The sequence below is a fragment of the Rhynchophorus ferrugineus genome, unplaced genomic scaffold (genome assembly GCF_030347505.1).
Source record: "Rhynchophorus ferrugineus isolate W39M unplaced genomic scaffold, kcgeb_rfMv2 rfM1, whole genome shotgun sequence".
In the NCBI taxonomy this organism is placed as follows: domain Eukaryota; kingdom Metazoa; phylum Arthropoda; class Insecta; order Coleoptera; family Curculionidae; genus Rhynchophorus; species Rhynchophorus ferrugineus.
Window position 1 is genome coordinate 41096021 of NW_027472580.1, and position 13495 is coordinate 41109515.

The 13495-nt window shown below is 28.0% G+C and overlaps 1 protein-coding gene across 1 annotated transcript in view; it reads left to right on the plus strand.

Annotated features, from left to right (window-relative positions):
* The first annotated feature begins 661 nt into the window (after positions 1 to 661).
* LOC143197261 (uncharacterized) overlaps positions 662 to 13495 on the plus strand; it is a 35958-nt gene continuing 23124 nt past the window's right edge. The window contains exon 1 of the mRNA XM_076405570.1: positions 662 to 1149. Coding sequence (XP_076261685.1) covers positions 798 to 1149 — 352 coding nt within the window. The 5' untranslated portion in view covers positions 662 to 797. The remainder of the gene's footprint in view (positions 1150 to 13495) is intronic.

Below are 13495 nucleotides of genomic sequence, written 5' to 3' on the forward strand. Positions count from 1 at the left end.
GTTTATAAGATATTTACAATTACAATCACAAATATAAAGTATGTCCGGAATCATCCTGTCGCCTTGACCACTGCGTCAACGAAGCCGGGCGCATTAAATATCTAATCTTAATTGGCCCTCGCTAACAAAATACTATAAATTAACTATAAATTGTAGTAGTGACATTTATTATTTTTTTATATTTGGCGCAATTTTAAATTTAATAAAAGTTAAAAATATTAATAAATAAAATAAGAACATGCCGTATAATACAGACTAAAAGAAAATAAATGAAATGTTATGGGTAAACATACTATTTATTGGAAATTCAACACATGGTTCTTTTATATTAGGTATTCTTATATAGTTTGTTCTGCCACCCAGAAAAATGCACCTTTTTGCCAGCAAATTGCTCAGTTAAGTTACCCATTACGAATGCTGTTGTTGTATACCTTCCATAAAAAAACGCCATAATAGCGTACAATTTGCGCCTGGGGAACAAAATGAGCAAAAAGCCCCGTCGAAGGCGTCTTGTAATCGCGACAAAACCCACAATTGCAGAAGTTAAAGGGTATCGTGAGAATAAAGAAGAAAAATAACAGACTATAGTGCCTATTCAGTCTAAGTAGGCTACGGAGACAAGTGATTCATTCCACCATGCGATTCGCGAGAACCGTCATTTTAAATTCAACTGTTTTAGCGCTCAGCCGACCACGATATCTTGTGCGAAATAATTTTACGCGTCTCTAGTTCTGTTTTCCTCTAGTTTATCGACGATCGAGTGAAAATGATTTAAACGCTCATTCACGGCGTTCCATATGATCGTGCACACGTACTGGACATTTTTATTGCTGTTGTCTCTTTTCGTGTTTGTTTATTACAATGTTTCGACGTCGGTTTTCTGGAACGCTTCAATCAAGGAAGAAATATCACCAACCGGCATTACGGTTACGAAAATTGTGGCATATTCGTTGAAAAAAACTCTTGAACTTGATGGAGAAATTTATAATTGTAACAAGACGAATTTCGATAACATAGAAGACAGGAGCATTCAATTTGATGATCAAGGATGGAAACGAATTGAAAATAGTGACGTATACGTGTTATCAGTTAATTTGGATAATCGATTGAAGCCCTACACATATATTAGAATTATTTCTGTTATTAAAGGTAAGTGTTATATTATAGAACTTAGAATCATATAAGTAGACCAGAAGATCATATATTTTTCATATTTCTTAACTTTATCATAATACAGTATTAAGTGTAATCAAGGTAATAAACTCTATAAGGGATATGATTTACTTATTAAATACTAGAGTTGATAATAGAAGTATGTTAATTAATAAATTTGTGGCTTTACTGTATTAAAAGAGAACATTCTATATAAACATTAAAATGTATTATTTAGTTATCGTTTATTTATCGTATTAACATTCATAACATTTTGTTAAAAGGTATATTTTGTTTTACTAAAATGCCGAAATATTATTTCAGTATTGTGAAGATAAAGTTGTTACGCATTGTACTACTATGATAAAAGAAAGATAATTGAAAAAATGAAATTTTAAATTTCAAAATTTACTTTCTTGAAGGAAATTCCTTGGATACAAGTGCATTTATGCCAACATTTTCTTGTACTCTTCTAAATGTAATCTCCTTTAGTCCGACAGAGCTAAATCAGGCAAATATTGTTGCGGAATGAATGATGCGTTCTCAGTCTATAATTCTGGCTTCTTAAGACGGAATAGCTTCACGCAAGCGACGCATAACACTTCAAAAATATTCCTTGGTGACAGATGGGCTCAGCGAAAGGAATAGACATTATAAATAACCATACGGTTTTTATATATTATGTTTTGGTTATAGTAGTAATAATTTAGATTTTATCCTAATGCCCCTTAAGATAATTCCAAACAAAACTAATTTTTATTATATGATTTTTATTATACGTTTTTGTTATAAGTGATTTTTTAGCAACTAATACATACAATACATAGCATACTTATTGTTAAATTACTTTTATAGTTTTTTGAATTAACCAGTTTTGGCTTTTGTTTTTAAAAATAGTTCAACAAATCAAATTACGTTTTTGGTCATATTTTTTAAAAATATATTTCCATTATTGTTTTATATGCTTGCATAAATGGAGATCATCACAATCGATTTTATATCATTTATTACTTATGAGGAAATCTTCCTGTTATAATAATTATCACAGTTCTGTCTTTTGTTTATTGCTATGTTTTAGTACTTTCAATGATAAGAACCATGATAATTTAAAAGACCATTGGTAATAAAGATGGATTAGCAACGAATCAACTGAAATCGTCAATAATCTTCAATGGTGATTTCATGGTTACTTTCAGTTTGAGCTTTCAATCTCAACTCTTTTAATTTTAACTCTTTTTGAGCTTTTCTGTCTTCAATTTATAATAAACTGTACAATAAACAATGCGAGATATATAAGGAAACAATAATAAAATGTTGTTGAGACTAGTGGATCACAGAAAAATGTGCTAACATTATTTAATTGAACAGAAAAACTAAAACTAAAAAAGTAGTTAAAAACAATATCACATTCTAAGACTAAAATTTTGTTATCTAAAAGTTATTCCACTATCTATAGCCATGTCAAATTTCTATGGTATTCCAAATCGCTAATTGGTTGTATGTTCAAATTCAAAGAGTCTTTAATTATTTTAATGTAATCGTGTCTAAGTAATTTGTTTACGTATTCTTCTGGTGGTTTCCAGATTGATCAAAATATTTCTCCACCAACTTTTGCTCTCATTTCATCGCAGTATTTGATTGTGTGTTGAACTATAAGGTTTTTTTTCTTCCTTTTCTTTCTTCAGTTCTCTAAATTTATTTATTTCTTCAATGATTCCTTTTATATATACTTTTATTGTATTATCTATTATCAGATAAAAAGTTTAAGTATCAAAGCACTTAAATATTAATTGATAATTGTTAGTAAAATATATTACGTTTTAACTTTATCAATATAAAAAAAAATAGTTTTTTTGTCTATTTAATACGGTCAATTTTATCTAAACTGATTAATTTTGATAACTGAATACAACCTGACAATATCCAATAGATATCGATCATCTTAGTAAATACAATGTAGCATATCCATTAGTATGAAAAATATTGAAACAGCATTGTATTGATCTTTATTGTGAAAGGCCTGTGATTAATCGATACAAAAAATTACCAGTAAATTTATCTTAAGACTTGTCTTGGTCACAAAAAAAAAAACAATCGCCTATGTTTGATAAATTGTTTTGTTTATTTTTGTGTTTAATGAGCTTTTCGGTATCCTATTTTGAAAATAAAACTTAAACAATTTCATAATTATCGGTAGTTTTGTATTTGATTAAGATGTGTTATTTTCCAAAATCATTTCGATATTAAAAATTATTGTTCTTACGGTCTATTAATTGGTGGCTGCAATAAAAATTTATCATTTTTGAATTTTGAAGAGATATTTTGGTCCGAGATTCTTGCATTTTGAGGGTTATGTGGAGCCCGGTTAAAAAAATACACATATATTACACATTTATTATTAACATATGTATTTTTGATATTATGAAGATCTATATATATATATATATATATATATATTCCTAGATTGATAAAACAAATATGTAAAGGCAGGTTGGAATTAATACGAGAATTCTTAGATATTTTTGTAATGTCTAATATTGCAAAATGCAAAACTATTGGTGAAAATGTGAAGTAGTAATATGAACAAATGTTAAACAACTTAACTAATCTAACTGTTAAGTTTTATGGTTCTGACACCTTTCTAATAAACAACAAAATAACATAAGTTTTTCCTTTTACGATTCTCAGTTATTTTGTTGAGTATTATTGAGTTATACTGTGTATGCAGACCCTTACCATAAAATCGTCAAAAGTACATATTCGACATTCCTACTTTTTACAGACTGAAAATTGTGCTATAATTTCGAACGACATTAAAAAGAGAAGAATTTTATGTGGAGTATTAGGTCAGGCAATGAAAAGTTGGTTAATTCAAGATCCATCTATATCGACACTGAAGCAGAATATCCATGGACTTTTCAGGAACAGTTTGTTGTGCATATAATGAAATAATTACGAACCGAATAACAAAAAAACATTAGCGAGTATCAGATGACAAGTCATCCTTTTCCATGATAATGTTGCAGGAGTTGTAAAAGAGACACTCTTTCAACTAGAATAAAGTTCTGCCACGCTCAGTATACTCACCAGACACACCGTCTTCAGATTAGCACTTGTTCAGATCGGTGCAACATGGCTTTGATGGCACAAACTTTCAAAAAGCTGAATAAGTGCCAAAATGAATCGATGATTGAATGACTGCTAAACCAACACCCTTATTTCGACATTTGTTGCAGTCTCCTTTTTCCCAACGAGGGTTTATTTGGACTGGACCTACTGTTGCACTCCTGCCTAGAACAATCTTAATATTAAACAGTCATAAACATAAATTTACGATATATTAATTAATACGTATTGAATAAAAAAGACCGAAATTGCTTCAGTACAATAACACTAAAGGTACAGTATATTTAAAATATTTTTTAACATTTTAAAGCAGAATCCTTGATTGGCTACTTGGATTTATGTATGGCTGGCATATATTTTTTATATGTCAGATATAGTAATTTTTTTAAACTATGTGCTCTAATATGTTATTCTCTTTTCAATGCTGCCTTTAATACTATTCAAAGTATTTTTACTGTTATTCATTGTTTTGAATTCATCAATTATTAAGTTATGTAACACTAAAATATCATGTTTCCTTTCAAATTCATACCTCCGAAGATGAAAATGACAAGCTAACAAAATATAATTTGTAGAAACATTCTATAGTATCTCCATCTATGATGGTGTGTTTGTATTGGTTCCATCGTTTTAAATGTGGTGATTTCTATTAACTTAGCCCTGTCATCATTAGTACCGTAATAAAGGTATCTATGTTAGCAATGATGTTTTGAATTAAATAAGTTACCATTAAAGATACGCATTATATGTGTTTCCTTTTATTGTCTTATATTCAAGAAATTTAATTATTTTATTGGTAATATCATTAAACTATCATTAAGTACTAATTTGATATAGTTGAACCGAACTGTAATCCTTGTTCTCCTTTAAAATAATTTTCATTATCTATTGCATGAAATCGAGATGATGAACGTAATTCGTGACCATTGATCTTCGATTCCGCAATGTAAATAATAATAGCATTATAATTGTAAAAGTTCAGATTGCTTTTCTAATATGAACAATTTATGTCCATTTTCGTTTCGTTATAAGCAAATCTGTTTTATCTGTTCTAACTTATGATATTGCATTTTGAACACTACAATTAATAACAAATTATACATGTTAATAAGCTCACTTCAAAAATTAATAAGTTGCACAACTACAAAAAATACTAATTAGAAGTTTCCTTAATTTGTTAATTTTATAAGAAAAGCGAATATAACATTAAAACATTTTCAAAATAAGAACAATACATATTTTTAGCTACTATATATAGGAACAATGGTATTGTTCTAATTTTGTAACTACACATAATATATAGAAACTATACATAGAAACTATAAAGTAACAATATATAAATATGAACATATAATGTAAATTTATCTAGAAAATATAAATATAATATAAAAATAAATATATCTATAAAATATAAATATTATATACATATATATATAAAACCATAAACAAAAAACTTTGGTGCATTGCAAATCAAAATTATCTCTTCCGTCTTTTTTCCTTTTTCATATTTGTTTAGTGCCATCAATTTAATAGGATCTATCAGAGTTGTGCCTTTTTGTTTTCTTATACTGAAAGCAAACTTTTGAGTCTTCCCCTGTTACTCAAAAGTATATAGCGCACCTTGTTATTTCTTTTAATATTTTATCTGAAAGATCATTATATAATGTACAATTGAAGGGATTTTAATTTACTTCTTTTTAAAAAAACATTTGACAAAAATTTTGTTATTATCGACATGCCGTATAATAAAAGAGATAGCCTACGGGCAGTATTTTAATTTCATCCCCGTTTTGTATAGAATGTAAATATTTAGAGCCCTCATCCTCTTCACAACTAACTAAAGGTTAATGAGATGAAACAAATTAACTTATGTTAAGCGCTTCAAATTATTTCTAAAACATACTAGCCAAGGACGTATATTCCCGAATAGCTAGATAAGCTAGAGCTAGATTCAAAACAAACCCTCTTGGTTAAGTAGCCTTAAGCCAATATATTTATTTGGATAAGTATACTTTTTTTTCTTAATGAAATGAACCCCTCAAGGTAGTTATTAAATTGATGACACTTCAACAAATTTGTTCTGTCTTGGCCAATACGTTTTACACCAAAATTCCTCGAGTATTGAATATCGGTTAATCCTCTCTTAATAGCTTTGCATTCAGGAGCTATTATTTTATTGGAGCTGCAACTATTGATCCAAGAATATATATATATATATATATATATATATATATTAAGCCAATTTTGCTTATAAGGTTCTCAATAAGGTCTAACATTAATTGTAAATAAACTATTTATTGTTGTTCAATAATCGCTTAACTGCTTATTTCAATTTGTAAAATAAACGCTGATTAGCTCTTAGAAGAGAAAAAAAGAAAAAAAATGTGGTGATATAATTTTATATTTTGGTACCAATATAATTAAATTGTTAGATTGAAAGTTCTAGCTTACTTAAACCTACTTTTGAAGACATTATATGAGAAAGAGAAAGCTTGAGAAACCATTGTTGGTGTCTAAATACAAAAAGTGCGTATAAAAGTGCAGCTTATATTCAGTATTTCAGTCACTGAAGATCTTATTTCTTTGTAACTATCTGGTTTCTTTGCATGAAGAGGTATTTCAGATACGATCTTACTGACGTAGAAATATAGAACCTGCATATGAGAAATGTGAGAAACCGCTGGCATATATAGATTACTGGAATAAAGGCATGAATGCATTACATCCAAGCCAATTACTAGTAATGAGAGAAATTTGCAAAAATAAAAATCAACCGCTTCAAATATAAACTATTTTTGTTCTCTTATAGGGGCTGGGTTGTAGGGATATTGGCTACCGAAAAAGATATCGATATTTTAAGAAATATCGATATATCGTTTTCAATTTTTTAAAAATATATCGGAGAAAAAAATTATCCATATATATTTTTTGCAACAAGTATAAAAATATCGATATTTTACAAAAAATTAGATCGATATTGTCAATAAAAATAAAAATTGTAATAAAAAAAGTAGTGATATTTTTGATGGAACTTTCAAATTAAGTATGAAAATTCACCAAACTTTTAATAATAAGTATCAATTTTAAAGGTTTATTAAAAATTACATTTAATTTATTTTGAGGAAATATCGGTTGGAAAAATATCGATATATCGACCAAAAATATCGATATATCGATATTTCGATATTTTTTCTGAACCCCTAGTGGGTTGTGATAAAATTTAAAAAAATAAAAAGCATGATAACATTTGAAATTTTATCAACTTTTAAAAAGTAACACGGTTTTTAAAAAAATAACAAGAATAAACTTCATTACTACCTTATACATTATTTATTGCAACACAGAAATTATTTATTTATTCAGGCCACCATGATTTTAATTACTACGGACTGTCAGGATCGCCACGCAATCTTAATTTTATCAACATAGTTAAAGTGATATTTACATATAATAATTTTCAAATATATATAATACGCAAATCACATTTTAATAATGTTGTTTTCTAAACTGTTTGTATCATTAAATATTATTAAATAATTTTTTTTATTTAAAGCTTAAGGTTATTTTCAGAGACAAAAATATCCAAAGAGAATTTTAAGAGTGGCACTTAAATTTATCTCCTGTTATTATCGATCCTGCTCATGAATTAGCGAAGATTTATTATGATTGCGTTTGATTTTATCACATAAATCAAAGGGACAATTAAATATGATTTAAAAATCAATGGCTTGTCCATAAAAGGAACGTAATTACATATTCTTATTTCTACTTATTTTACATATTCTTGTTTCAAGATAAGTTAATTCGGTCACAATTCCTTTTAGGGCAAATTTGCAACTGTTTTATGCGTCAGAGATGTTGACAAACCAAAGCCGTACAGTATAATGATTCGTATATCTTCCATTATATTGGCAAATAACATTTACATATCTTGATCAAATCAGATAAAACCGCGATTACTGTTAAACATAATTTTGAAATTTACATAATTGGCATAATAAGCTATAGTTGTTTTTTTTTTCGTAAAAATCACAGGATACATTATTCCTCAACATCTCCGGATTTGGCGTATGCGTACTCTCCTGTACAGAATAAATCATAGAAAAAAATAAACTATATGAAACTGTATTGTCTTCTGTTTCTAACGACGGTCCATTGACAGGGCACCGACACGACACGACACGGCACCGGCAGGCACCGACATTTTCATTAGTATCGTTCCGTATAGAAGACTTTGATTCTACTAATTCAATTAGTGTTACAACATCATATTTAAAGCTAGACATCTTCTTCTTTTAACCTTAAACATTTCTCTGTACAAAATAAAAATCGGCGCCGATACCAGTGGACCGATTGCTGCCCGCCGACATGTCTTTGCCGGCAACGAAACGATACCGAACATATCGGCGAGTGTGAAAGGGTTCCATTTGTTTACCTGAGATTACGCGTCCACCGACACCATTCCACCATGAAAACATCCATTCTTTTCGCGTCGATCGGTACGGTCGAGATCAAAACAACAAATAAATCTAGAATATTTAGATTTTGTGTTACATTAATAATTCTATGCTAATAATAATTAAATTGTTGTGTTATTCTTGGTGGTCTAACATAGACTGTCTTTAAAATATGAAAGAACAAGGGTAAGTGCAGAACGTAAGGTTAAATTTTTAAAAGTTATAAAATCCATACAGCATCAATTTTATTTATAGCGGGAATTTTAGCTGCCAAATTTATAATACATAATTTTCAACGACCTGGAATAGGTATCAACATATGCCAAAATTTAATGATAACAAGAACAGAGAAGAAAATGATTCTTGTTGTGTTGGAAGTAGTCAAAGTCATTAATGAGGTTTGTCCATCAAGAATAGTAGCAAAAACTGTAGTAACTAGTAATAATTAGAAATGTATTCTAAATATAATATATTTTAGTTATGATTTAAATTTTGTTTTATAGATAAGATGTAGCTAAAATTTGTTGAGAATAAATGTCGAAGAATGTGAAATTTAAAGAATCAGAAAATAAATTAGACAGCATTTTGCTAAGATATAGAACAATGTACCGTGATACTTTGAAATAATTAAATTTGCTAACAAAAGTAGACCTGGATCAAATAAACAAAATATGAAACTATCAACGACACCCTAGTGATCTAATATCAAGGAAAATGCAATGCATTATTATATAAAAGTACAGGTAAATAAACTATTATTTGTGAATATAATAATGTATTGACTGAGATGTCTTTGAACTTGAACTCAAGCATATGTTAACCTAAGTCATCTCCTCACCGGTACGTACTCCGGTATATACGATAATCCATTCGTTTTAGACTAGTAAATGTACAATATGATAATCAAAAGCTCGAGGTAGTCAATTTATTAATGGGGTTTGTAAATCAAGAATAGTAGCGATAATATTTGAAGATTTTTAGGAAAATATTATTTTTATTATTTCATTTTATTTAATAATTTTTTAAATAAAATGTGTTATTTTAAAAAAATTTCAACGTTTATCTCTCTCCTTATATATAGTTTGAACATTAAATCAATTATTTATCATATTTGTGTATTTTTATTTATAAAAAATAATGACAATGTGTAATATGAGGTTTTTATAAAAATAGAATAGTTGGATATATATTAATAACATTTTTATTATTTCGTTTTATTCAATACTTTTTTAAATAAAATGTTATTTCCAAAATTTGATCATCTTTATTTACCTCCTGAACCTATTTACCTGCTTTATATATTCGACATTAAATCCAATAATCACGATAAAACATAAGTAAATAGAGCTGTATATACGCATGCCCCCGGATTATTCTCTGTATTCAAATTAAATGGAGCCAATATGGACATGCACCAAATTTGGAGATCAACATCATCGGGAATAATATATCCTAAATATCACAATAAAGCTTTAAAGTTGGTACTTAATTTTTAAAATTTAAAAGTTATATTTAATTTATTTTGAAAAAATTTCGAAAAATATTGGCTAAAAAAATATCGATATATCGGCCACAAATATCGATATTGTTTTCAGAAAATATCGATATTTCTGCATCTCTACCTCACAAACGTATGGATGCATTTCGGATGTTTCTTGAGATGGTGACTTTTTGGTTAGTTAGTAGACTACAACATATCGAAAATTGTAGTTATGTTAAATTGTATTTGATAAAAAGGAAATAAATACAATTAAAGAAAAACTAAATATAGTTTTTTTAATAAAAGCTTTACTTTTTGGGTATTAACGAATAATTCCCAGTTTAGTTTTATATATTCTTTACTGCAAATTGTTATTTAAGCAGATACAGTGTATTAATAGAAATGCACAAGAGTAACTGGAAGGATTTAATCATACTTCTTGATTTTTCCACTCGATTGGTTTATGCATTTTGAATACTAATGCAGATAAGATGGTGAACTTGTTTTAATGCGGATGAAGCTAGTTGTTTTATAAATAATGTTATAGAGTATGTTTGCTTTATATAGCGAGGTTTAAAGGAAATTGTAAGATTGTACATATTCTTAATATTGAAGCAAAAACTTATATTAAAAATAAAACATTTTTTAATTTTATTAGGTTATTTAATGTATTATAACACTACATGATTTGCTGATCCCATTATACGTACACCAAGTTTATGGCCATGAATATTTTGCTTCGGCATCGATGTGAGGAGAGACCTCTGGATCAATCCATGACTTTTTAGATCTGTGATTGTTGTATAAAAGTCTTCAAACCAAATAACAAAAGTAGAAAATTAAAAATACAATTTTGGTCACTCAATTATTTACATCTGTATAAACCGAATAACCCAATAATACTAAATGGAAATGTAGTATTCTGTGTAGGGTTAGGTTTAGGTTATTTACGTCGATATCTCGTATTCTCATCAATAGATGTCGCTTATCAAAATACATGCAAGCATCTAATATTAAAATTTACGACACAAAATGACATCCTGATAACTTGAACATATTTTCTCTGAGAAAAAGGCATATTTTCTGAATTTATATTATATACGTATAGTCTATCCAAAGAAGTTTTGAACATAGGTCATCTAAATGACGTCAAAACGTCACAATATTGCCGTATCAACTATGAGTTTTAGTTCAATTTGGTTTTGACATACAACAAAATTCTAATATAAATAAAATATAATTAAACAAAAATACTTTTATCTTAATATAATAAATATAATTTATTTTAACATTATAGTAGATCTAATGCATATATTATCAAAGCACTTAAAACTATAATTAAGAAGACAGTTATAATAGTTTGTAGGTCAGTGTTTGATTGTATATACATTGAACTCTTTTCCATACCACCTATGAGTTAAAGTTCTAGACACGTTTTTATGTAAATATATCCCCTGAAGACTTAATCCACATAATTAACAATTGTATATCCAAGTAATGTATTTTACTTTCATTAGAGATAATATTTACCTTTTCTGCTTAATTCTTATGTTCTTCGGTACAGTATTTCCTTGTAAAGACGTTTTAATATCACTGTATTTCTCTATAGTTTGTTCTGTTAACATCTGTATATATTTTTCTTGATAAAACTAGATTTAATCACTGCATTCTCCTTAATGCATTTGCCATATCTGCAAAACAGTTACAATTCTTTTTCCCCTGACACATTTTAACCAAATGCTCATGTATATTTTAAATAGTTACACACATATCCGTGTATATAAATCTTTTACACTCTACAATAACATTTCCTACAGTTATCATATATTAATTATATACTCACCTTTAGTTGTTTCAATTCTCATCACTCTGTCTTAGAACTTGGCAGCATTAAATCATATCATATTCAGAAAGTTTAATTTAAGTGACTAACTAAGCTGTTCACTTCCAATCTTTCTAACATTTGCTCACAATTCCATCATTTCTCAATCAAATATAGTGTCATCAATGTGTAATAGAGTTCGTCCAAACCAAAGGTGTATTAATTATTCCTTCTTTCAGCATGAAGTACAACATATCTGCAATAAATTATTAATAAATGTTATGACTAATAAAATCTAATCATTTTTATTCTAACATTTATTTTTTTCCATTAACTTTTGTTTTCAACACTATTTTTATTATTATCTTGCCATGAGTGACCATTGAATATATATGATCTCGATTAGTCACCCGTTTCGTATTAGGACGGTTTTTTTTCAATGAATTCAAGATTATATTTTTCATTTTTTCAGATATTTGAGTGACCGTGTCCTTACTAATATTCAGCATAGCTTCAACATGCAAAAAATATTTTCAATAAAAATCGTAGCTCTAACGAATTTTGTGTCGTTCCTGTTCAAAGTAACTGATTATAGACGCAATCTGTTCTGTATGGCTTCGAAATTTTCAATCAGAGTAACAATAAGCAGCGATTTTAAATTTATCAAAACAAGCTAATTATTAAAATAACAGTTGCTGTTTTAAAACCTCTTATCACCATCGTTTTGAGGAATATTGTATACGTTTGTCAACTGGACGTCTTTGGCAGGCTAGTTCCGTTACAAGTTCAAACTTATCAGACAAAATTGTATATCTTTTTAAGTAAAATAAAATGAGAAGAAAAATATTTTCTGATTCTAAAACGAATTTACAATTTTCGACGGGCAATAGATTAAACATCTTGATGTCGTATTTACAAAACTTTTTTAAAACTAAAATCAGAATCTTCTAAACGACATAAGATCTTTCAAAAGGCTTTCCCGATGCTACAATTCTGAGCGGTTAGCGGCTATAACCCTACGTTAATCAACCTTCGTGTTATGATTATATAATATTCAAATTGATTTTATAATATGCTCTAGGAAGATAAATAAATATAAGCATTATCTGATTAATCATAAATAATAGTAATGTAAAGTAGAGCTAGCTGCAATGACTTTGCAAGTGCAAACGATAAGAAAGAAATATTTTTACATCGGCATTTCAATAATGAAATAGAATTTTCTCAACTGTACATCAAAATGAAAGTCTCTTAGTTTAATAGTTGAAAAAACTAGTAGTTCAATGTTCAATACATGACTAAAATTATAGATATTTGCTCGTGAGTAGAATATTCTTAGGTCTTTGCCTCCATTTGTTATTATTTCTGTTGGCCAACCAGCAAATCGATCCTGATTATTCAAGCAACAATATAATTCTAAAAATAGAAAATTATTACCTTGTTTTTCTTTACTGCATA